Here is a 24,934-nt window from a genome sequence, read left to right as displayed (position 1 = left end):
ATAAAATTAACAAAGCACAGAGATGGGCGAAAAAATGGCGGATGCTTCCTTCCGGTCTTTGCGCTGAATGATTGAGTTGACAGCCGAACAAAAGGCAACTGTGCAAAAAAGTTCTTTGCTTGGTTGGCCAAGAGTTATGCATAGGCATGTTTCATGTTTGCTATGTCATAGAGTATTTGCAACAACAACATTGTTTACTTGCCACAAGGCTTTGCATCCAAGTTCGAGTTCGCGTCATTTAGTTGTAAATTTTAACAAGAGACTGCAAATGATTAATGTCAATAAAGCACAAGCTCGGCGGCAGAAAAGATACTCAGCATGAAAGTAGAAATTGTTTGGTCCGGCATTTAGGTCGCGAACTCCAGGCTAGATTGAGGACAGCACAACTGCAACATCATCCAGCACAATGATCCTCAAGCGTCGACACGGCACTTTGTGTGGGAGTTCAATTGGTGTCAAGCCTGATCAACTTAAGTATCTCAATAAATTGCAAATTGTCAGTTGAACAGACAGCTAGACTGTCTTTAGCTTGCAGCACGTGAATTTCGTGTAAACTTTAAAAGTTCTATATGTATTTGTATTATGTCTGAATTTAGCTAACATGTCTCGCTTTTTATTGAGTCTATAGCTTAACATGAAATGCACACACAAGGTGGCACAAATAGCTCGCATTCCTGGCATCTGCAATTTAGTTAACGGCTTTAACACTATATTTAAGCCAAACTTGGCGGGCGCTGTCAAATGTTTTAAGAACAATTCAGTTTGATTGACGTGTGCCACTCATGCATTTAATTGACTAACAAAAGTGCTGCAATTAAATAAATGTAAGAAAAAAGAGCATGTTGCTTTTCTTTTTAGAGTACTCTTGCCATAAATAACCGCAGATAATTTAAACTCACTGCGCGCCCCAAAACAAAAACAAAAACGATTAAAGTCGGGCAGCGGTAACAACTCGTTACTCAAAAATACCAGTAACAATCATTTTTGGATGTATCGACTATTAATTATTATCGATATATCGGTATATTATCAACAACTCTGGTGAAAATTGAGCGAGAGAAAAAATAAATAAAATAATAATAGAATTGAAAGACAAACGTAAATAAGCCATGGCTTCACTGGAACCAACTCAAAATAAGACATGGGATCTTTCGCTGTACGAGCTTCAGCGCAAGCCGCAGGAAATAATCACAGACAGTACAGAAATTGCAGTATCTCCGCGTAGTTTGCATAGTGAATTAATGTGTCCCATTTGCTTGGACATGCTTAAGAAAACGATGACAACCAAAGAGTGTTTGCATCGCTTCTGCTCGGATTGCATTGTGACGGCACTGCGCTCGGGCAACAAAGAATGTCCGACGTGCCGCAAGAAACTTGTCTCGAAGCGTTCGCTGCGCGCTGATCCAAATTTTGATTTACTTATATCGAAAATCTACCCCAGCCGCGAGGAGTACGAGGCAATACAAGAGAAAGTTATGGCCAAATTCAATCAAACGCAATCGCAACAGGCGCTTGTGAACTCAATCAATGAAGGCATCAAACTGCAATCACAGAATAGGCCACAGCGTTTTCGCACTAACAAGGGAGGAGGAGGCGGCGGCGGCGGCGGTAGTGGTGGTGGAGGCGGCGGCAGTAGTACACGCTCCAATGTACAAGCGCATGATACAGCCTCAAATGATAGTAATAGCAATACTAACGGCACAGACCGTGAGAGTAGGGATGGCACTAGCACTGGGTCAGCTGCAGGAGCACCAAATGTACCCTCCTGCAATGCCCCAGCGCAGCCTCCTGCGTCGGCAGGCACTTCTGGTGCCAGTACCTCATCGAGTCGTATGCAAGTTGATGATGCCTCTAATCCACCGTCTATACGCAGCACACCATCGCCGGTACCGTCAAATTCTAGCAGCACTAAGCCCAAGCGCGCCATGTCAGTAATGACCTCCGAGCGATCCGAGGAATCAGAGTCAGACTCACAAATGGATTGCCGCACCGAGGGTGACTCAAATATAGACACTGAAGGCGAGGGCAATGGGGAACTTGGCATTAATGATGAAATCGAGCTCGTATTCAAACCGCATCCCACGGAAATGTCTGCGGATAACCAACTAATCAGGGCACTCAAGGATAACTGCGTGCGTTACATTAAGACAACAGCAAATGCAACTGTAGATCATCTAAGCAAGTATCTAGCCATGCGTCTGACTCTAGACTTGGGTGCTGATCTGCCGGAGGCGTGTCGTTTGCTTAACTTTTGCATCTACGTTGCACCGCAGCCCCAGCAGTTGGTTATTTTAAATGGCAACCAGACTTTACACCAGGTCAACGACAAGTTCTGGAAGGTATGCTTGAAAGATTGCACACTGTATAACATATGGTACTATATGCTCAATTTGTTTTCAGGTTAATAAGCCCATGGAAATGTATTACTCCTGGAAGAAAACCTAAAATTTAAGTTTGAAGCAAACATTTATTTCTACAGCGGAAATATAATCGCAACATTTTCTCAAGACGTTCTTCACATGGTATATGCATATATTATATAAATATATGTATGTGTATAAATATATATATATATATAGTTTTAGACGACTCGGCAGTTATTGATTTACTTTTGACGCCTTATTTCTGGCTTATTTTTGTGAGAAATATACATATTGCCGCTGTTGCTATGATTTATATAGCTTTAGCCCACCGATCAGGGCATTCATGAATAAGCTTACAGTCAAAACATATTTTGCGTTTGTCCGATCGATCCTAAATACCTAACTAGGTAAGAAAGTAAACTTATCTAATCTTAAGCAAACATTTATTAAAGCACTGGAAATATAGCTATAAAGGTGGTCACATGCTTAGTAAAGATGCATATATAACAAATATATATTTTAATATTAAAAACGCTTTCTCTTTTCGGTAACTTTGGGTGGATTTAAGGTATACTTATTAATAAGTAACTAACCGTTGGCCGGCTTCGTTGCACCAGTGACTAAAGCTGTCAATCTTAGTTGTGATGTTGAGGTTGTGTACGGCGTCGCTGTGCTTAATCATATTTTGAACACAAAAGGCCTCTTACGCATATAAACTATTATTATTTTTTGGGAATGCGGTTCATCTTGGCGAGTATAGCGTCTCGGAAGCGTCTGAATTCGCTGCTCGCTTCAATCTCTTTGCTGCATATGTTCTGAATGTTATTAAGGCATAGATTTATTTTCGTGCGATCTGCGTTCAGAGTGCGTCTGGTAAGTTCTTGTGTCAGATGGTAGGGCAAGCCCAAATCATCGAGCTCGTCTATTTCATCCTGAGTGAAAGTACATGTATCTTTTAGATACTCAGCGCACTTGATGTATATTTCCAAATATATTTCAGCTCCCTTTTTGTCACCGGCTCGTTCAGTCTCTAGAAAGCGTTGCAGCAACCTTCTTGCCGCACTGTCCAACAGCGTTTGTAGCACGCTATTTGTGAGCGTATAGATACGCTGCACTTCATCCACGGTCATGTCAGTACATCCACAAAAACATTTGATTAAGTGAGCAACCTTGCCCTAAGTCGACGACAAATGCAAATTAAAATATATTATTATTAGATTTGTACATTTAGGTTGTATACCTTGTAGGATGAAGCAGCCATTTTGAGTTTTGTGCTTAAGTAATTTCTTTTGACTTAAATATTGGTGATTGCGGCTTTTGCGTTTTGTAAACAAGGGAAGTAAATAATTAACATAAGCACAGCTGTTTAAGCAGTTACTTATCACAAGTAACGACTAGTAACGAGTCACTTATGTTTGCTTTAAAATAAAACTAGTATATTTTTTTAGAACATTTTTATTATTGTTTAAATATTGCCAGTTACAGATTCCCGCTGATACAATTCCCGTATGAATACATCCAAAATTCGGTTATTATTTAATATTAGGGGCCCTTTTATTTATTTATTATTTAGGAAATTTTTAAATTGCGCATTCCCATCTATTGTATTAAATAGGGTATCACTGATTTCTTTATGCGCATCTTTTAGTCTTATAGCCCTAGTGATCGGATGAGGCCCTCCCAAACCATGCTGAAATGCATACGTTTTTAATTTTTCGTACGCATCTGTATTTTCAAAGACTTTCTTAGCCGTTGGTGTATTCGTACATATTGGCTGGTCCTTTTTTAACATGGTCAGAAAAACGATGACTATTTAAATAAAGTTTAAAAAAGTCTATGTTAGTGTCAGAATATTTTATCATAATACTACAATTGTTGCTTTACAAATCTAATTATTTATTTACCTCTTTTATTTCAAAACAACTTGACTGTTCTACAAGAACTGTTTTCGTTGGTAATTTGTTACTCACTGAAAGCAGTATATCTCTAACTAGACAAAAATTAAAGGTCTATCTATACGCATGCCGGAAGTGGCTTTAACTTCAAATTTCTTTGGTTTAATAAACAGATAATTTAGAAGGGGTAGTTTGGTATATATTTTTGATATACATTTTGGTTTTGAGTATCTAACTTTTGCATACATGTTTTTTTTTTGCTTTTTAAATATTAAAGATGCTTAGTTAGATGTTGCTTTATATAACATTATTTGAACTTTACGATAGGTAATCAGTAGATTTAATAAGCTTTAGAAATAGAATTTTAACCTACCTTTAAAGTTGCGTTAAGCAATATTACACTACTTCTTATCACGTTGAAGCTTCTCAGCAAACTAAAGAGAGTTTTGCTCGATAATATTAAAAGATACATTCATGTATGTATGGGTAAGATAATTATGTATATATAGTCTTACGCAGTATGACTAATCGGTCAAGCCAATTGAATACAAATCACTAAAATATAATTTGCCCCCACCAGATTCTATAAAATTGTCGCGTAAAAGGGATAAGTACCAGTCGGATTATATAATAAAGATTAGGTTATTGTTATAAAATCGTCCCAAGAAGATGTCTGCCCACTAAAACCCTTAAACAGTCTCCACAACCTGATTGTTCAACAATGAATTCCATCTCAACTCATGACATCTACAGATTCGAATTCTTTAAGCCCAATTGAAATAGCAAAATCTTATATGGTAGACACAACTGAGCGCGAGACACTTCAACAATCCTAATGTATAGGTCAGACTCGTCGTTTTCGCTAAGTCTAATTAGAGTGGTATATATAAAAAATATATAATGCAACTTAAATAAATAAATCGGCTTATAATTGAATAGAAAGTAGCAAAACGAATGATTGAACTAGTTGAACTACAAGTGCGTTTAGTCTATCTAATTTTATCTAAAAAGGAGAATAAGTTTAAAGGAGAAGTGAGTCATTTCATAAGCGAAATCAAAATTACCATGCATAATCAGTAAAAGATTGTCATTATTTCAATTAATTGTCCGTGTAATAAGAATCGATTAAGGTAAGCAGTACTTTTTAATATAAATACATATATATAAGAGTTCTAACTAAAACAGTAATTATAACTAAAGATAATTATGTATATATAGTCTTACGCAGTATGACTAATCGGTCAAGCCAATTGAATACAAATCACAGCTGAGGGAAACTAATTTGTAGAGTGTTTCGGTTTATTTATAAAAATTGTTTTGTTTACAAGTATCTTAAAATCTAGTATTATCTACAGCTTTGATTTCAGTGCTTTCATAAGCTTCTCCAGTTTGAGCGCCTTTTGGAAATCGCCGCTAATCTTCAACTTGCCGGACATGTAGGCTGGTGCAGCCTTCAGTTTGCCAGAGAACATGTCAAAGAAGTGATCAGACTTCATGGTGAGTGTGGCATCAGCAGCAGCGGGCGGTGCACCTGTGCCGCAAGCGCCAGTGCCGTTCTTCAGATCCAAAAACCAAGTGCCCTGCTCATCTCCGCTAATGTTGAACTGATAGACCGCCTGGGTTTTCGAAACAATCTCTGTGGACAGTAAAGACTCAATTTTTTTAAACAGTTGTGGTATCTTGGCATCTCCAGAAGCAGCAGTTGTAGATACAGGCTGAGCTTCTTCGACTGGTGAATTCCTGGGCTCAAGGAAAAAGTCTTCCATGAGTTTGTCGGCATTTTCACGCACACAGGCATAGTCCGTGAAATCCTTGACACCCGCAGATTCAAGCACCTCGTCGTCGATGAAGAACTGGCCTGTGTACTGTTTGGGCTCGCGGCAGAGTATAGTATAGGCGGCATCAGCCATAATCTCTGGCTTACGCGACCAACTGGCGCTGTCCGGTCCGGTAAGCATCTCAATTGCAGCAGTGTGTATGGCAGTGCGAGGCCAAAGGGCATTTACTGCAATGCCGCGATCGCGTAGCTCTCCTGCCATGCCCAACACACACATAGACATGCCATACTTGGCCATAGTGTAAGCCACATGTGGAGCAAACCATTTGGTCTTCATGCTGAGGGGCGGCGATATGTTCAAAATGTGGGCATGGTTGCTTTTTTGCAAGTAGGGCAGGCATTCCTTAGAGACAAGGAACGTGCCGCGTGTGTTGATGCTGTGCATCAAATCATAACGCTTCATGTCGGTGTCGGCCGTGCCGGTCAGTGAAATAGCGCTGGCATTGTTCACAACAATATCAATGCCTCCAAATTTGGCTACTGCTTCCTGAACAGCAGTACGCACTTGTTGCTCATCGCGGACATCGACAATACACGGATGGGCTTTGCCACCGGCTTTCTCAACTTCCTCGGCCGCTGAGTAGATGGTGCCTGGCAATTTAGGATGAGCCTGGGCAGTCTTAGCAGCGATGATTATGTTGGCACCATCGCGAGCTGCCTTCAAAGCTATAGCTTTGCCAATTCCCCTGGAGGCACCGGTGATGAAGAGCGTGCGCCCAGCTAGTTTTCCAGAGTTAATCATTTTGTATTAAAGTACAAAGTTTAGGATGCTCAATTGACACCGTTTTAATCGCAGACCAAAGAGTGTTTAAATAAGAAAGTCCAAAGTGCAGTGAGATCGGCAAAACAACAACACAGTTTATAGCGACGAGAGAGTGGACAGAAGAAGAGTGCTGGCTTTAACCGAATATTATATGCACTGCCTTATAATTTAAAAAGTTTATTAAACAAGTTGATAAGCTGCTTACCAATTAACATGCCAAGTAAACATATTTTTCTGTAAATTAATAAAAATAATTTACATAGTTCCTTATTTTAATCGAAACGAAAGCAAATCAGAATTTGCCATTCACTCAAAATGAGCAATATTTGCATTATGCAGCCCTGGAATGTTGACCCGTTGTGAATGTTATTCTGCACTTCAAGAAGCAGAAAGAGTTGCAAATATTGTTTACATTTATAAAACGCGCTTAAAAATAAAATATATTGTTACTCTCACAAATAATAAATTTAAATGGCTGCCTCGCGTTCACGGCGTAATAATGCTGGTAACAAAATAGCCACGCTGCTAGATGATGAAGAAGAAGATGAGTTTTATAAAACTTCATATGGTGGCTTCAATGAGGAAGCGGAGGACAAGGAATATGAGTAAGTTCTAGCATATACAGGACTAAGTTCAATTCAACAATTGAATGTATTTATTATTGCGCTTGCAGACAAAAAGACGAAGAGGAGGATGTGGTTGACTCGGATTTCAGCATAGATGAGCAAGATGAACCCATATCAGACCAAGAAGAGGCGACAGATAAGAAGCGAAAGCGTGGTGGCGTCAACACTAAGGCTTACAAGGCAAGTTAATATATATAGTTAATTGCAGTGTTGTAAATATTCATTTAAAACAGGAGCCAGCAAAGCCAATTGCTAAGAAGGAAACTAAAGCTGCTCCAGCATTGCACAAGAAGCGAGCAGGTGGCGTTGTTAAACGAAGAGTACGACCCCGTTTTACAGTGCTGGACTCCGGACGCAAGTCAATACGTACATCTACCGCTATAAAAACCCAAGCCACAAAAATACGACTCAAGGAACTAGACGACGCACGTAAGCGTAAGAAGAAAAAGGTGCGTGTGGAGGATTACATGCCCACACAGGAGGAGCTGCTAGAAGAGGCAAAAATTACCGAAGAGGAAAATATTAAATCATTGGGTAAGTTATGCTTGGCATAGCACAAACATAAATTATTAATGATGTCCTGCGTTTGTAGAGAAGTTCCAGAAGATGGAGCTTGAGAAAAAGAAGACGCGTCCGACTAAAAGAGTCTTTACGGGTCCAACTATACGCTATCATTCGATGACCATGCCTGTTATACGCAAACCCACACGTACCACAACGCTGCCACACGATCCCAACGATCCGGAGTCTAAATGCGAGCGCACATTTGTAACAATTGAAAACGATTTCGATGACAAAGTGTTCAACAGCATTTTCCGCCCGAAACGTGTACCAAAAAACTCAAGCGGCATTTGCCCTATAACCAGATTGCCAGCTCGCTACTTTGATCCTGTTACACAGCAGCCTTACTATAGCATTCAGGCGTTTAAAATACTGCGCGAGGCTTATTATATGCAGCTGGAACAGCAAGGCGCTCAAAACGATCAACCTGAGCTTGCGAAGTGGATGGAGTGGCGCAAGCTAGTCAAGGAGAATCGACTGAAGGTGGCTGCAGCCAGTAAGAGCATTGAGAATTGAAATTAAATTAGACCCTAAGTTCAGCTATAGTTTTCTAGAAAGTAAGATTTCCTTTGTTTGTTCTATATATATAAGGAGTGTATTAATTATATGATTTTTAAACATCTGCCACGTAAACAACGTCATTAAGCTTGACACTGCCCGGTTGACGCAGTCCCATGTGAACGCCCATGACTGGCGAAGAATCGCTGGTAATAACTCGATAGCTGCAAACAAGCATATTTCGTTCAAAACATTATCTTTATCTACCAATTTATGGACCAACCTGCGCAACGTTTTGAGCGGCTCAAAGTCAGCATCGCGTTCACCACTATTATGATGAATGTTGGGCATAATGCAGCGCGTGCAAGGAGCAACAATGCGAAAGACAGCATCATCACCAATGCGTATCCATTGCCAGTGATCCTCAGCGTAGGGCTGGTCAACGTCCATTTTGAGCTCAAAGTTACCGCGGAAGCGCAATGAATCCACTGGCTGCTCCAAACGCTTGTTTAAATCCGCTACCGAGGATAAGTTCATAAGCATATAACTGGTAGCATCACCAAAGCTGCCCTAAACACAAGCAATTAGAATTAGATAACTGGCTATTCTCAACTTATTGTTAGACGTTGTACTTACGGAATCCGCATCGGTTAGATGAGGCAAGTGCTTCAAGTTGGCAGGAGTGTTGCGCACTGGCTTGGCATGTGAGTAATATGCTAGCCTTAAGCCTTTATCCGTTTTGAGTATAAACTGTGAGAACCATTTGTCAAAGCGCTCATCAATCAACATGGCTTTGAGCTTGGCACCAAAGATATCAGTGGGCACCAGCTTGCCTGTTGTTTGCAGATCCTTGTAGTCCAGCTGCAGATCAGGCATGCTCGGTGCACTGAACACCAATCCATGGGCTAGCATCTTGCTTTGTATCAGCAACAAAGTTGGATATGTGCGGCCCGTAACCATCTCGTTCTTTTCTGTGAGTAGCATGAGCTTGCGATCGCGCAGTTCACCTATGCCCAAGCCCAACCAGTCGCAGTCGTACTCTTCAGCGCCTGGGTTAACCAGCACACCACAAGACTTGATGGGAAACAGATTGATGCGCTGCACGGTGCCCACACGTCGCCATTTCTCTGGCATCGGCTCTGGACGCCGCAAGTGGCGACACAATAGGTAACCAGCACCACCTATGGCAACCAAGCCAACGCCCACGCCCAGCAACACCTTGCTGTTAAGGCTAACGCCTGATGATCCAGCTGTGAATCCTATATATTAACACTTTTACCAAAATTTTCCACTGATCTACTCACTTGACATCGTTTATTAAATGTAATCTGCGTATCAAAGCTCAACAAGATACTGACGCCATGCTAAAAGCTCGCATAGCAAGCAACAAGTTTTTTGCTAAACTATAACGAATAGCTTGATACTCTTACATTTGCTACTCATTAGCATATAAGTGTTAATTTTTTTAGACACTTCGCAAGAAACTAAAGGTTTATTAACTCTAATAAATTAGCTTAATGCTTAGCTTGCTTACAAATCGAATGGCCTCATTTATGTTAAAGTATGACAAGCAAAAGCTTTGATAAAGCAAAGCATGTATATAATTATTTAGTACAGTAGAGCCTCGTTGGGCGGGTATAACAATTTCGAACAACTACCAAGTTAATTTATTAATTGTCTACATATAAAACTGGGCACATAATGTGAAAAACAACAAGATTGTTTTTGCGTATAAAAACTTAACATTGGCTACGTATAGTTGTAAATAATTGTTAATTGTTTAAACTAACTAATGGCTATGGCATTTGATTAAGTTATGGCTGTCCTAAAGCTCATAGGCCCGGTCGCCGATCTGTGATTGTTAAATAAGCGTGTCCTCGTCCTGCCCCTCGAAGACCATTAAAAGCGAATGCTGCGAGGGTGAGCGTCCTAGCGTTAGACCGCCCAATGAACCGTCTGGTGATAGCAGGCCCGTTTGTAGACTGTTGTTGTCGCGATAGCCCGAGGTGGAGGACGTCTGTGACACAGAGTCCCAGGAGATTTCGCCTATAGCTTTGCTCTGTTGCTCCTGCTCCTGTGTCTGCGATGTGACCTGCAACAAAAAGCGTTTATCGAAGTCTTTTTAAAGTCTCAAGCAGAGCTTACAATGCTAGGTGGCTCTAGTGGCGCCAGACCGCGACGCTTTAGACGAAATGTCTTTCGGCTGGCTGCCTTGGAACGCTGCAGGCGCGAACGCGTATGATCCCCCGAGCTGTCCTCAGCGGGGCTCTCGGGCGATAGTGGTGTAGTCGAGGTTTCACCGGATGAGTGGCGAAACTCTACGGAGGACACAAAACGCAGCTTGGGAGGCTGCGCCTTAAATGGCGCCTGCTGCAGCGACTGCGAGTGTGAGAGCTGAGATACCACACCCGGCGGCAAGGCAGATGCGGTAATGACACCTGAACCACTGGCGCCGCTGCCAGAAGCTTGTCCCACCAGCGTAGGCGCAGAGCCTGCAGCGCCATCACCGCTATGACTCTCACTAGTGGTGGTGTGATGATCACGGCCAGTGGAGCTGCTGGATAAGGATTCACGAGGTGGATGGAGCGTCTGTTGTGAAAGCGTATCGCTCGGAGTGCAAATGCCGCCAGAACCGCTGCGTGAGTCAATGGGCACGGCGGATACATGCGAGTGCGTTGCCTGGCCCGTGGTGGTGCCTGTAAAGATGGAAATTAGGGAAGGACGTTGTTGGGATTTGTGCACATCGGCAGCACTCGTGGCAGCAGGCGTGTCGCTCTTCTTTTGCTCAGAGCTCTCGCGATCTGTGGATACTACGCGAAAGTTGTGAGTTGAGTTAAGATCAGAGGCCACGAACATGCTTTTACCGTATCGTTTATCCTCCAGCTCATCGCGCAAGTCACGCAGCTCTCTGGCCAGCTCCAGCAGCAGCGCACCCTTGGATTTGAGTCCACCTTGCGGCGGTGTGCCACGCAGGCGCTCTCTGATGATGAACTGCATGTGGCGCTCGTGATCGCCAATTGGTGGCTGCGACACCTGCAAAGCAAACCCATTTAAATAAAGTCTCTAAAGCGGCTAACAGCTTACCTTGTGCAGAATGAAGGGCAGCAGGACTATATATAAAGGCGTGCGATGTGTAACGACAAATTCCATAAAGCTCCAGAGATCGGGCGCAGCTTCATTGCGTCTGCCGAGGTCACGCATAACGCGCACTATCCGCGGCCACTCGCTGGAGAGGCGACCCTCGAAGCAGATACAGACGATGCGCAGCGCCAGAAAGGCAGCCTGGTAAAGGGAGCCAGAGATGCGTGCTGGTCGCTTGGCATCCCGGCTGCCGGTAAAGGTCAGGGAGCCGGCGCGCAGATCGCCAGTGACGCGATTGATTTGAGACACAGCTTGGCCAGTGCGGCCAGCGGGCGGACTCATGGCATTGAGCACGGCGGTGAGCAGAAATGTCACATCGGTCATTTTAAGCTCACCTACATCGGAAACGCCGCGACCGGAGCAGACCTTCAAGCACAGTGGCATGATCAGATGCATTAGAAAACCTTCGGCCTTTTCCTGCGTGGCAAACTCGGCACTGCCGCCGCAGATTTGTACTAGCGAGAAGCAGTCCACGGGACTGACCACCTGCAGTGCCACCAGACGCACCACGGCTGAGCAGAAAAAGGCCGGCGGATTCTGAGACATGAGTGCTGCACCTGCGCTGGAGACGCCCTCCATGCCGCTGCCCGAACCCGGCTCATTAACAATTAGATTTTGCACCGTACTTATGAGCGTCTTCATCTGCTGCCAATGAAGCACATATGGATGCTTTACTATAGTCTCGTGTATGCCCTTGAGCAGCCCAGCCGCTGCCTCCCAGTCTGTGTTGCGGCGTATGGAGGGCTTCTTAGATATTTTGAGGAAGACCTTGTCAATGCGACGCAGCACGGTGACCAGCGCATTCCTTAGAGCATCGTTAGACCATTCCGCGCGTGGAAATACTGACTGCATGTAAAGTTGAATGCCGCGGCAGGCCATGGATTCCGGATCGTAGGGCGACACCTTCAGCAGCGAGTGCGCTATGTCAGCCAGACGTATGTGCACCTTGGCGTCCAGCACATCGGTTGTCTTGCTTTCGCTACTGGGCAGCTTCTTCGACAGCTCCGCAAGGCGTGCTGTGGACTTGGTAAGAAAGTCGGCTACTACGGAGAGCAGGACATCACGTGGTCGTCGGTACTCGGTGCGTATCATTTCAGAATCCTCAGCAGAGTCCATCATATTTTTGGTGCGCGGATCTGTAGCGTATTTAGTATGCGACTCCTCTTCGAAGTCCATGCCAGGCGAGCAGGGAGGACCGCGACTGCAGTTGCGCTGCGAAGAGCCTTTGTGCTCCGGGCTGTTTCTGTAGGGCCCATTGTAGCTTTTGGCCAGACCTTCGCAGTTGTGCACCATTGTGCGTATGGCCACAGCCAGCTGAAGTATTATATCTCGCTCTGATTTTCCCTGCAGCGGTATATAGCTGGGCGATTGGATCTGTTGCAGATAGCAGGGCAAGATAGCCTCCAGTATGATCTGTGTGCAAAGATAAAACATGAATTTGAAGTCAGCTTAGAGAATCAGCGATACTTGCCAGCATTTGATAGCCACGAGTGCTCTCCGCAGAGTAGGAGACGACCATGACACAAAGTGTGATGCAGTCCAGTACAGTGACATCATCGTCCTCGTCGTGGTAACAAAAGTCTATGGCCTTGAGTGGCTTCTGCTCCTTTACGAGCTCAGCAATGTTCAGCGGATCTGGCGAGGGATCCTCAAGACTGAGCAGCAGATTGAACAGACAGCTGGACTGCACTTTGTGTGCCTCGCCATAGGTGCCATCCTCATCGGTGTCCAGTATGGCCGAAACGGAGCCAAACATTTGCAATATAAAGGGCTTTCTGTTGAGCAGGTAGAACTGCTTTACAGCGTACTCAATGGTGGTGGTGATCAGCTTGTTGGTCTGGTGCAGCGAGTACACCTGCAGCAAGGTGGGCATGATCATGAAGTAGCCATTGGTGGAAAATATATTTTTAAAGTTAAAGGCAGCATTGATATACGTGGCCATCACATAGCGCATTATGCAGGAATCCTCGGCGTGCAGCATGGCAGCGCCGGAAAGCACATTAAGGAACAGTTGTATGTCCGCAGAGTAGGCAAAGTTGCCAGCCATAGCCTCAAACATGCGCGCAATAAGCCGTACCCACATAAATTTGTGAAGTACGTCCAAGCCGAGCAGAACCTTGCCATACTCGCCGCCATGATGCAGATCCAAGTCCACTTCCAAAGCTTTGCGCGGAAACGAAGGCAGTTTCATCAACTCCTCATGCAGAAAGACAACACGTTGCACTACCATGTCCACATTCTTGAGAATAGCCCAGGTTAGATGCACTTTGCCAATTTCGACAAACTTCTTGGTCAGCTCTTGTTTTTGCAGCGCCAGAAATGAATCCTCTGGGCGCATAAGCATAAGCCGCACCTCTGGATATTGTGAGCGTTTGAAGAAGTACAAGTCTCGTATATACCAGTTGGGATTGAGTATTTTACCTACGGATCAAATTGTGTTAGCAAGCATTTTTTACGCACTGCTGATCAGCACTTACTGCTCTTGTAATCCACCAGGCAGTAATGGCTTATGCTCTTCTCATCTATGGGATAATAGTCAAGCGCTTCTTTTAGAAGCTGGCAGAACAGCGTATCCTCCTGCACTGGAAACTGTGAAGGTATATTGTAGTCATCATCTGCTGGACCATGAACAACAATCTTTTTGGCGGCAGGCACATTGGCTGTAAGCAATATGGACGCATCACACTGCTCTTTGCGCAAAATTTGCTTTAGATCTTTGAACATAATGCCATGCACCGAGTGCACAACCATCCAGAGCACGGACAAGGCAGAGCCCACAAGCTGAAAGTAACCAGAAGTTGAAATCTGATCTCATTATTTTGTGCTCGCTACTCACCTCCTGCTTCAACTCGTTGGATGAGCGCACATAAAACATAATATAACCAATTATGGAGTTGTATAAGGCAAATGCTGCCTGCTGCGGCAGGCGTGGCACAAAGCGTATCAAATGTCGCAACAGTTTAAACATCTGATCTTGGCGATCGCGCGTCAAACGCTCAAACACATAGCGCAGAAACAGTGCAGACTCCTCCACTAGGCACACCCAAATCACTTGGTAGGCCACTTCATACACTGCATTGCCATCCGAACCAATAGCCGCATCATCCAGGCATCCCACAATCTGCATAACTGACGAGCACAGTACTGATGGAAACAGTGAGTGAGCATGATGCAAGTGCGAGGAAGCGGCGCGTGTGCCGTCCAGATCCTCTTCAATTTCATGATCTTCATGCTCCATGCCCGGTTCGTGAGAGGCTTGCTGACTAATTGGTATCATGGTGATGAGGAAACTATGCCGCTCTGCACGCTGCTTGTCCCGCTGTTGCCGCAGCGCATTTCGGATTGCCTCCGTTTGCTGCATCTTACGGCTTTTTGTAGCCGTAACCAAAGAGCGCTGTGAAGATAAGACATTGTGTAAAGTACGTTACAAGTTTTCTATTCAGTCGCCTAGCGAACAGCTTGGCAAATGATCGAGCTATCGATAAATTGAATGTTTTGCCGCGTCTCTTAATATATCGATCAATTAATAGGGATGCATTTTCAAAGCTCAACAATAAATTGGTGCCTTTTTAATTAAATAATTTTAATACGAGCTTACGTGTCGATCCTGATTGAGCGTCATATCCATGTCCTTGGTTTGTTGCACTGGCATCCACGGTGGATCCACCACGGGCAGACTTTCAATTCCAATTTTGGGTGATGGCAGCGTAAACTCAATACCACCTGGAGGCACTTTGAATGTGGCGTCATGCGCATTATCCTCCATGCGTGGCCACACATGGAAGCGGCATTTCCACAGCACCAGATAGCGTTGAATAGCACCTATGCGTATATCCGGATTCTTGTGCTTCAGCGCACGCTGCATTATATCAAATGCGAAATTTTGTGCTTTCACTGAACCCATGAGAAAGACGGCGGCACTTGAGGTGGCTGTGTCATGATTGGTGTCTAGCAGCAGCTCCCAAGCCGCTGGCATGGCCTCTATGACCAGCTCCTCTGACAGCACCACAGCGCCTTTCAACATGGTGGCCAATGGAAAGTGGAAGAGATTTCGTATGTGTATGCGTATAAACTTTAGTATGGGTGGCTCTTCCTGCAGCTTCTTTTCCTTTTCCTGGCGAAAGGCTTTCGCTAACTTCTCTGCCATTTCCAAGTCGGGATCGTCACTAATGCTGGTGTAAGAGAATTGAATTGTAGCTTTAATAGCTTCAAAATAAAACTCTTACCGATCCTTGCGGCACAGGCTGTCCTTGCGCTTCGAGGGAGACGTTTGTGTGGAGCTCTGCTCGGACACCTTGCGTGTGGAACGGGGACGTGCTGTGGACTTGGCTGAGCTTATGACGGTTGGCTCTACTGTCGGATGATCCGCGTCAAAGCTAAATCCAAACTCCTCACCGTAAACCTTGCGTGTGGCCTTGATGAGGCGCGTGCAGGAGCGCATGTGGCGTTTGTAGCAGAACGGATGGCAATAGCCTTTGTGGCTGCAGTAGTAATTGTAGCTGGTAAGCAGATCTATGACCGCCTTGAGCCAGGGCATGTTCTTGGCCGTCTCGTCGTTCTCGTTAGAGTCTGTGGGCGACTCCGGCTGCTGGTCATCGCTGAGTATACCCGGCGACTCTTCGCCGCCACTGATGATGCCTTGCTCCGAGGTATCGCTGCGATCCGAGAGCGAAGAGACCTTGCGTCTGGATTGCATGTTGACTACAGTGCAAAGCAGAGAGTGATACATAAAGAGAGCAAGAAAAGAGGTGTTTACATACAATCTGTTTCAATCTCCTTGCTGTCCTTGGTATTACGACGTAACTTTAGCGATCGCCGCTTAAAGGAACCACCTGTGGTGGTCGCTGTGCCGCGTCGCAACAAAAATGGACGCACCGCGGAGGCAGTGGGACGTCGTGCTGTTCAAGGGTAACATGCATAATAGGATTAGGGAATGGCTAGATGCATGACAGAAAATAAAATAAAATATTTTGCAATTGCAGTTTACCCTCTTCGCCCTCCTTGGTTAAGGTGGTGTTGCTGCTGTTCTCCGACTCGTTATCCGGCTCGTGCAGCACAAAGGAAATCTTGCGCTCCGCTTGCACGCCGCCATCGTTGCCTGCGGCTATGGACTGCAGACTCTGTGCCGACGAGTGACCCATGGAGCTAAGCGCCATGGACCAGCGGCGGTTGGCTTTGGCTTCGCGATATACTTTCTCCCAAGGCGCGGGCCTGTCGCGATGCATCATCTTGGAGGCCTTGGGCAGCGTGATGTAGGTGTCACGCAAAAAGGCGGTGATCTCAAAGAGCAATACGCAGGCAATAAGTTTTAAGGCATGTGGACAATCATTGCCATGTGGATTGACAGAGGCCTCGTCCAGAAAGTCCTCCTCCTCATCCTGCTGCAGCAGTTCGCGTTGCTTCTCCGGATCCGTGAGACTAGCATTGAGTGCTTCGTATTGCAAACGCTCTGTGAAGAGAATCTCCTCCAGCCTTGCGCCCAGCATCTCAGCCCATTGGTGGAACATCTTGCCCGCATTGCGCAGCAAAATGTGTGTGCGTCGTGCGCTCGTCTGACTGGTCTGCTGCTTCATCTGTGAGGGATTAATGTTGGCGCCCGAGGCGCGATAGCCGCCGCTAACACTCTGCTTCATCCAGCTGGGCCAACCCTTGTTGCAAAGATGCACAAAGTGTGCGCACTCCAAAAGAAATGTAGCACGTGCAACCAAAGGAGCTTGGGGCTGTAAAGAAAACATTTAGCTTGATTAAAAATGGAATGAAAATGCAACTTACCAAGTCTAGCACTGCTGCCACCAGCTGGGGATCTGGAAACGAGCCAGGTGCGCAGGTGTCCAGCAGAAAGGAAAGCCTCAGCATGCCAATGCGCACAGGCTCAGTGGGCACCAGCTTGCGCTCCTTGAGTATAACTACCTCGGACTCGCGTGGTCCGTCGCACATATCCGAGGAGCTGCGTCGACTGTAGTCTGCTGTCTCCTCAATGCCGCCCACCTTCTTCTTGCCCTTCACAATGCCGCCGAAACGGTTCAGTCGCCGCTCAACGCGTCTCTTGGCGCGCTGTATGGAACGCCCAATGCCATCGCTAGATCGTCCACGCTGAATTTTCAGCGAGGCATGCCGCATGAATGTGGAGCTTATCTCCGGATTCAGCGAACCAATTTCCAGATCGATGGATGATGCTTCTTTGGGCGCACCGCGAAACCAGCGCACCAAGCCGCTGAGCCGTCCCAGCGAATTGCGTTCCGAGCTCGACGTCGAATCGGAGAGCAGCGCACGCTCACTATGCCGTGGCGTCAGCGTGGGCCGCACTCCTGTCGTGCGTCGCCGGAAATTGCTCAACGGTGACTGGCTGCTCTTGTAGTGCTCCTCAATGGGCTCTGTTTCCAGCAGGCTCTGCAAAGGGATTAACAAAATTAGCAACACTGTCGACACTTGCATGCAGAACTCACTACGGCGCAGGCAGAGGATGTGCTGCGTTTCTTAAGCAGCAGTCGACGCTGGGAGCGGTTGTCTTCATTCTGCACAGCTTGGACAATATCACCTTGGGGTATGTGACTGCCAAAGCAAAGAGAGATTCAAATAAATATTAAACTCAGTTTTTAGCTATTTAAACTAACCGTATCACTCTTGTAGTTTGCGCTGTGGGACCCTTCTTGTGTGGACGTGGTGTAACCGCCAGGATGCCGCTGAGTGCCACTAAACGGAATGGACCACCGTGTGCGCCCTTCACATAGTTCACCAGCTGTCGTATATCAGAGTAGAGTGCCAAGTACTCTGGCGACTTGAGTTCCTTTTGCGCTTCAACAAATCTACTGACCAGTTGGGTGAAGACGGCGCCAACCACTTGACTCTCCGCGCCACCGCTCATGCCTCCGCTAAAATTTGTTGAGTAGCCGCCCTGACCTGATACAGTTAGAGGTACAGTTGCGTTTGCGGTTGCAGTTGCAACGCCAATATCGCTGTTAGCATTTTTACTAAATCCACACTGACGTTTATGCGCTATTTAATCCGCATTATATATACATACACAGACAACGTATATACAACGTACCAAGGTGGTGTTAGGTGGGGGGGAGGTAAGGAGGGTACAACTCAAAAGCATTAGCATCAAGCATGCAAAAAGTCAAAAACACTCAGAGTACAATTAGAAGCTTGGCAATGAATTAATTCCTCTAAGCAATTTGGCAGCAATATTTAAATATGGTATATATTTTTAAAAATCATAAATTAACTATAAATTTCTCAGCTTTAAATTAAATCTAAATAATTTTGTAACTATGATATAATTGGTATTAACAAATCCACTTCATTACAGGCAACTTATAAAAATGCCAAAAGGATTTAATGTAATTTTCAAACGTAAACTCAAAACTATTGCAATTGGGATTGGTGCAGTTAATTTAAATGAATCAAAAGCCAAGCCAAAGAATTTTCATAATTAACTTTCTCCCTTTCTTTCTGTCTAATTGCAAGAATAACTTACTCAAGGGCGACAGCAGTGAGCTGGGATCCACACAGAAAGCCAGAAAAGCATGAAAGTAATCAATGAGCTCCGGCAGCGGCGAACTTTTAACCATCTCCTGAAGAAAACGCTTGGTGCGTTGTCCAGCTTGACGCAGCATGCGCGACAATATCTTCTGGCACTGATTACGCAGAAAATCTGCGGGCGGACCACGCACACCTGCAAAACAGACACAGTGAGTTGGATTACGAACGGCCGGCCAGATATAAGCTTCTCACCTTCATTGCAGCCATGCGGACAGCCCAGCACTTGTAAGGCACGCTTTGTAATGCCCATGCAGATCTCGTGTGCATGCTCGCCCAGCTTCAAGACGCCCATTTCAATCAGCAGCTCGCAGATGTTGAGCCCAGCCTCAAGCACGCGCAACGAGCAAACCTGCGAAGGATCACGCTTGAACACACAGCTTACGGCCAGCAAAACAATCTCGTAATCAATGCCGCCATCGCGTGTTATGTAAAACGACGAGCCTGGCGCTTCCGACTCATCCACGCCTGTGTAATCAATATGCGAATCTGTATGGGAGCGCAACATGGGTCCACGATAGCGAATGGTGGTGCTGCCGCCGCCGCCGCTGCCGTTGCCAGGCATGCCGCCAATGCTGCCGCCATTGCTCAGTGCATCCAGCTGTGAGTCCACAGAGCCCTTTTCAAAAGCAATTTACATTAGTTATAGCTTGCATAGACTGGCGCAAGGACTCACCTGACGCTTCATATAGTCCGGCGATGGAGTTGGCGTATGCTCTGTTACCGTTATAATGGGATTGCGTGGATAAAAGGCTGTAGTGCGTGGGCACTGTACGCTTGCTGGTGCCGCTGGTGGCGGCTTGGCTGCCGCCTTGGCTGGCTCCGCATATCTGTAAAATCTGGCATATTGTAAAAGATGCGCGAGAAACATGCAAGTGCATGTGGCATTAGTCAAGAAGGCGTGCAACAAACTGTGGATAGTAAAAGCTGCAAGCTAGCGAAAGTTCAAAGGATATACTGGAGATTGGAGAGATTACAAGCAGTACAGGCCAAACATAGTACAGGTAGAGGGATAAGGATAACATAGCATATGCCAAATACACTTAGAAAAATTGTGTGTAGTCTTTAAAAAGTGAATGTAACAAAGGGATAGGGGAAACTCAACATATAAACAGTTTTAGCTAAATTTATAGTAATTTAAACTTGTACGATAGATAGACGGTGTTGAGTAGTTTCGGTATGTAATTAAATATATAGTTTAGATTGCTTTTTGTTTATATTGTCTGCTCAGTGTGCTTATAGAGATAATGCAGATTAGCTGTAGACCAAAACTCACCCGCTATCGAGCAGACAGCTGGTTATTCAGTTCATAAAAGACAGTTAGTATAGATATGAGTATAGACTAAAGTTTGCACATTAATTAAGGCCTAGATGGCATAGAGTTTGAGTTTAGAGTAAGAGTAGCTATGCTTATATGTATAATTTTGTGCTTAAAGATACATATAGATGTACTCCAATTTATAAACCTGCATAATTAAATTAAAAAACGATGCTTTGACAATCATAATTACCTTAAGCTGGGCATCGATTTGCCTTTAATGAGATTGCTAGCAGGTTCGCGTGTTATCATTGAAGCCGAGCGTGACAATTTTTTCTCACCAGTATCCAAACTGCGATGATATTCCTGCGTTTAAACAGAGTAATTGTAATTAGTAATTGGCATTTGATAAGCTTTCAGAATTTAACAAATAAACTGGAACAATGCATTAACGAGCTTTGCTAAGATTCTAAGCGGCAACTAAGCGCAGGATAGGGTTCTATTGCAAACGCATAACGCAACGTATATAACGTGAGCATTGAAGTTACTGATAGTTGTCGTCTTACTGCATGTTGCAGTGTGATCTTGCCATTGGCTGAGTTAGTATCGAGCCCTACTTTTTCCAAATTCTTTTCCGACTTCGAGAACATTTTCGTCTCCACAAAGGCGCGCAGATCCGCCATTTTGACACGCTTCTTCTTCTCGCTGCCACGACGATCCGCATTGCTGCCAACGCTGCTGCTTTCCTCTATCAAGTGAAATAAAAATAATTAATATAAAAAATTAATTGTTCTTTTATTTGCAGCTTGCCTGGCACAGCAGCCACAGTTGGCGCCACTTCGGGTATTTCGATGTAGTCCTTGACTACAGAGCTGCCAGGACTATCGCGACTATTGCTGCCAGGTCCTTGGTACAACGAGATTTCAATTTGTGGTATTGGCAAGGAGTTGGAACGCTTGCGTGGCTGATTCAAAGTAATGGCTGCTTCCTCGCCAATTTCGCTGAGCCTGTTGTACAGATACTGCAGACTCCAGAAGATGCCCTCCTCCTGCCAGTGCGAGATGAACAGACAGCGCATTACCGCCACGTCCAGAAATGTGGCAGCCGACACATCGGCCTTAACGCTGTCGGATTTATCTGAATCCGTTTCTTTATCTATGGACGCGCTGCGTCGCTCTTTCATGGACGCACCACGCGTTAGTTCCTGCTGATCGAACTCAAACTTGGTTGAGGGCGCCTTCTCCTTGTCACGCGAGTTCATGGACTGATGACTGCCACGGCGACTCTGCGCTTGTTGCAGCTGCTGCTGTTGTTGCAACAAGCTGGCATCGGCTGTGAAGAACGAGTTGTCCATCAATTGAGGCGCCGAGGGCAGCCTAAAGATGACTACGCGTTCATCCTCCACGCTGGAGGCCTCCTCAGGTATGGTCTCGGGAAAGAATTCCTTCGGTGAAGACACCCAGGAGCCCTGAGCATAAGCAAACTAATTAGTTAACAATAATTTACAGGCAATACGCAGGCTTACATCCTCATCTTGCGGGCCAAAGTCAGTAAGTCCGCTCTGTGGTGAATCCGCCTTGGGCGACAGCGCATCAGGTCCCAGCGAATGCTTGCGGAACACATCTGTGGAACCTTTGGGCGTGGGCGCACACAGCAAATTGCGCGCCTTGGGCTTGACTGGCGCTGTGAAGCAAGGCGCACCTGGCGCGCGATTATCCCACATGCCTTGCCACAGCTTGATGCCATTTTCTAGGCGAAAGTTTTGAAAGTCCGACTCCTTTAGATGATGTATAATGGGCGCAAACAAGTAGATAAACAGCTGCAAGGTAAAGCAAGTGTAAGTTGCATATTTAATATTAATCTTAACTAATTAACTTACAGTTATTGTAGGCACGGAGAACAAATACTGATCAATGGGCTTGCATTTGGATTCGCCTGCATCGGGCAGACCCAAAATATCAGCGCTCTCCTCATCGGCGCACTCTTCAGCTGCATAAAGCAGAATCCACTGCATGGTATAGAGCAACTTGGTCTCCACAGGACCTATAGCCTGCATGTCCTTGACGCGACCTATGACATAAACACTTAAACTCAATATACTTTTACTTTCAATGCTTCGTTGTAGAGCTCACAGTATAAAAGCGAAGCGCAAGCATGCATGACATGCGGCAGCGCTCCTTGCAGCAAGCGCCAGCGGGGTATGGAAATCAAAGCCTTGGTAAGCGGTGGCGACAGCCCAAACTGTATGTTCTGCACCAGCACTTTCTCAAAGGACTAAGGGATACTACATTAGTAAAGTTTGTTTAGCATATGTTAAGTGCATACCTTGCAAGCTTCCTTCGATTCCTATACGAGGCAGCAATTATTAAATTGAATATTTATAGATTGTTTAATTTGTTGAATTTTAGCTTGATAAATAACTAACTAAAGCACTCATATAAACAGCAATAAATAACAACAAATATGCATAGTATATATATGTATTTTCTAAATAGTATTATGTACATAAGAACATTTATAACTTACATGGTGTCCAGGTGCATGTTGACAAAACTACATTCAGATGTTAAAAACATAAAAATTGCAAAAGATTTTACAATGTTAATTTGTACAGTTTGGTTGTTGCTGTTGTTTGTTAATTTGTATGTTTATAAGCATTAGTATATATGTTTGGTGTTAAATAAAAAAGAGTAAACATCAAACATCAAGTTTTTGTTACGAATTTTGTATTTTGCTTTTGAATAAATCACACTTAGTAATTGGTTACGATATATAGTCCGATTTGTGTGCCAATGGATTATGTGACGAGTCCTTACAACAAAAACACGCATAGCGTATATACAGCGCAATCAGTTTATGCCGCTGGGTGCCACTTTGGTGAGCAGTTGGGCGTGGCCTTTGGGACAAATTATAATCTAGCAAGGGGTGGGGGCCAGTTGGGTGCACTTACCATGCAGCTGGCTTCATGCAGCTTGCCTAGACGTGGTCTAATGAATGGCGCAATTTGGCGCCAAAGAAACGTTTGCACGGATACGGGCAGTCCAAGGTCCTGCAGGCCATCGTCCTGTTCAATGTCAAAGTCATCGTTATTGTTGTTTGGCGTCTGACTGTTGTTGTTCGCCTGCAGATTATTGTTGTTGGTGGCGGCCATGTTGCTGACCAAGGGCTGCAAGCAAAATTGTGAGAGACAAATGAGAGTCACAACATGTTGCACATCAAGGCAAGGTGCATGCAACAGTTTATTGCGTGCGCAGTCTCAAACTTGGCAAAGAAATCTCAGCTGGCGACAGCTGTTGGCGCGGGCAGAGCCAGAACGCAGACTCCGCAGCTTCGCGTCTAAGTTATGGATACAGAGATACATTTTGCTGGTATACATGCAAATGCTTCGCACCACCAAAAATTTTCACTTATATAATCAGCCAACAATTAAATTGAAATTTAACATATGAATTGTTAGCAATTTGTTTTATGCGTGCAACATTTAACACGCACTGAATACAAAGCGTTATTGGCATTTGATTATGGCCCAAAAGCCACACCTTTAACAAACTTGGCCAGGTCTGTGGTGCAAAGAAAAAAAAGGGTTTGCCTGTCTGCTTTAATTGCGTGCTCAGTTAACTTGGCTAATTGCACGCTGTTTACACATTCACTTTGCTTGTCTTTGCTTAAGCGCAATTAGCTGCATTGTCACACATAATTCAATTGCTTTTATATTCTTTTCTTTTGTGTTAAAAATTGCTTTTACTTTTGCCTTGATTTGCGCGTGGCCAGTTTTGCGATAACGTTGACTGCTGTAAGGCTCGGATGCAACTGGGGCAAGCTTCTCGTTAACTGACGACGAGCTTTTCTCGCAGCGTTTGTTATCCTTGTCGCGCTCTGCGCCATTGCGATACACACACAAGCACACACACACACGTATATACATGCTATTAAGTATACGCACAGCCACCCCAAAAAAAGGATATACAGCGTGCTTTGTCTATAGTTGCAGCCAGCTGACAAGTGCTTCAGAGCAGGCACACCCTGTTTTTGTGGCGCACTTATCAATGATAACAAATGCCGCTCGCTTTTGCGAGGGTTGAAAAAATTGCGTATACGTCATGTGTTTTCCACTTTGCTGTGCCACTTCAATGTGACACAATGCCTGCTTATCTTTATTAAAGCGAAACACTCGCCTTAAAAACTTAAGGGTGTATTTTGCTACATAAATTGTATAGAAGTCTTTTAGAGTCTTTAGAGAAACAATAGCTGGGCAAGCTTAGCTGCAGCTGTTAAGCGTTTTGTTTATTTACTTTATGCTCTTGAGTTTTTATCAATGAGCGGCGCAGCTTTAGTTGCGCAAACGCTGGACCAGTTTAACAGCTGTTGTTTCAAGCCGAAGTATTGTCTTTGCCACAGGTTGTTGCATCCGGCGAAAGCTGCCAAACATTGAGGCTGCGCATAAAAGCCA

The 24,934-nt window shown here is 44.9% G+C and overlaps 6 protein-coding genes across 6 annotated transcripts; 2 read left to right on the top strand and 4 right to left on the bottom strand.

Annotated features, from left to right (window-relative positions):
- Positions 1 to 1,074: 1,074 nt before the first annotated feature.
- LOC108601750 (E3 ubiquitin-protein ligase RING1) lies at positions 1,075 to 2,522 on the top strand. The gene is made up of 2 exons (XM_017989674.1): positions 1,075 to 2,339; positions 2,401 to 2,522. The coding sequence occupies exons 1-2, from the start codon at positions 1,110 to 1,112 to the stop codon at positions 2,443 to 2,445; spliced, it is 1,275 nt and encodes a 424-aa protein (XP_017845163.1). The 5' UTR covers positions 1,075 to 1,109; the 3' UTR covers positions 2,446 to 2,522.
- A 67-nt stretch (positions 2,523 to 2,589) lies between these two features.
- LOC108601751 lies at positions 2,590 to 3,690 on the bottom strand. Its single transcript, XM_017989675.1, has 2 exons — positions 3,604 to 3,690; positions 2,590 to 3,538 (listed from the first exon to the last, which is right to left on the bottom strand). The coding sequence occupies exons 1-2, from the start codon at positions 3,622 to 3,624 to the stop codon at positions 3,086 to 3,088; spliced, it is 474 nt and encodes a 157-aa protein (XP_017845164.1). The 5' UTR covers positions 3,625 to 3,690; the 3' UTR covers positions 2,590 to 3,085.
- A 1,851-nt stretch (positions 3,691 to 5,541) lies between these two features.
- LOC108603339 (hydroxysteroid dehydrogenase-like protein 2) lies at positions 5,542 to 6,950 on the bottom strand. The gene has a single exon (XM_017992071.1). The coding sequence runs from the start codon at positions 6,835 to 6,837 to the stop codon at positions 5,608 to 5,610; it is 1,230 nt and encodes a 409-aa protein (XP_017847560.1). The 5' UTR covers positions 6,838 to 6,950; the 3' UTR covers positions 5,542 to 5,607.
- A 310-nt stretch (positions 6,951 to 7,260) lies between these two features.
- On the top strand, positions 7,261 to 8,637 carry LOC108603340 (vacuolar protein sorting-associated protein 72 homolog). Its single transcript, XM_017992072.2, has 4 exons — positions 7,261 to 7,463; positions 7,532 to 7,664; positions 7,718 to 8,018; positions 8,077 to 8,637. The coding sequence occupies exons 1-4, from the start codon at positions 7,330 to 7,332 to the stop codon at positions 8,559 to 8,561; spliced, it is 1,053 nt and encodes a 350-aa protein (XP_017847561.1). The 5' UTR covers positions 7,261 to 7,329; the 3' UTR covers positions 8,562 to 8,637.
- LOC108603341 (mitochondrial amidoxime reducing component 2) lies at positions 8,609 to 10,026 on the bottom strand. The gene is made up of 4 exons (XM_017992073.1): positions 9,848 to 10,026; positions 9,180 to 9,793; positions 8,827 to 9,113; positions 8,609 to 8,767 (listed from the first exon to the last, which is right to left on the bottom strand). Exons 1-4 carry the CDS (start codon positions 9,852 to 9,854, stop codon positions 8,659 to 8,661), a joined length of 1,017 nt encoding a protein of 338 aa, XP_017847562.1. The 5' UTR covers positions 9,855 to 10,026; the 3' UTR covers positions 8,609 to 8,658.
- Positions 10,027 to 10,181: 155 nt separating this feature from the next.
- Positions 10,182 to 24,256, bottom strand: LOC108603342 (protein unc-80 homolog). The gene is made up of 27 exons (XM_017992074.1): positions 24,230 to 24,256; positions 23,435 to 23,650; positions 23,011 to 23,037; positions 22,810 to 22,830; positions 22,617 to 22,758; positions 22,364 to 22,554; positions 22,010 to 22,303; positions 21,295 to 21,952; positions 21,051 to 21,232; positions 20,738 to 20,850; positions 19,903 to 20,065; positions 19,422 to 19,845; positions 19,165 to 19,362; positions 18,299 to 18,584; positions 18,131 to 18,236; positions 17,457 to 18,074; positions 16,672 to 17,404; positions 16,445 to 16,582; positions 15,911 to 16,385; positions 15,283 to 15,856; positions 14,521 to 15,078; positions 14,162 to 14,465; positions 13,156 to 14,105; positions 11,628 to 13,097; positions 11,408 to 11,576; positions 10,689 to 11,353; positions 10,182 to 10,635 (listed from the first exon to the last, which is right to left on the bottom strand). Exons 2-27 carry the CDS (start codon positions 23,633 to 23,635, stop codon positions 10,405 to 10,407), a joined length of 9,891 nt encoding a protein of 3,296 aa, XP_017847563.1. The 5' UTR covers positions 23,636 to 23,650; positions 24,230 to 24,256; the 3' UTR covers positions 10,182 to 10,404.
- Positions 24,257 to 24,934: the final 678 nt, after the last annotated feature.

Source organism: Drosophila busckii, chromosome 3R (genome assembly GCF_011750605.1).
Source record: "Drosophila busckii strain San Diego stock center, stock number 13000-0081.31 chromosome 3R, ASM1175060v1, whole genome shotgun sequence".
NCBI classification, from domain to species: domain Eukaryota; kingdom Metazoa; phylum Arthropoda; class Insecta; order Diptera; family Drosophilidae; genus Drosophila; species Drosophila busckii.
This window is presented reverse-complemented; position numbering and strand designations above follow the sequence as displayed.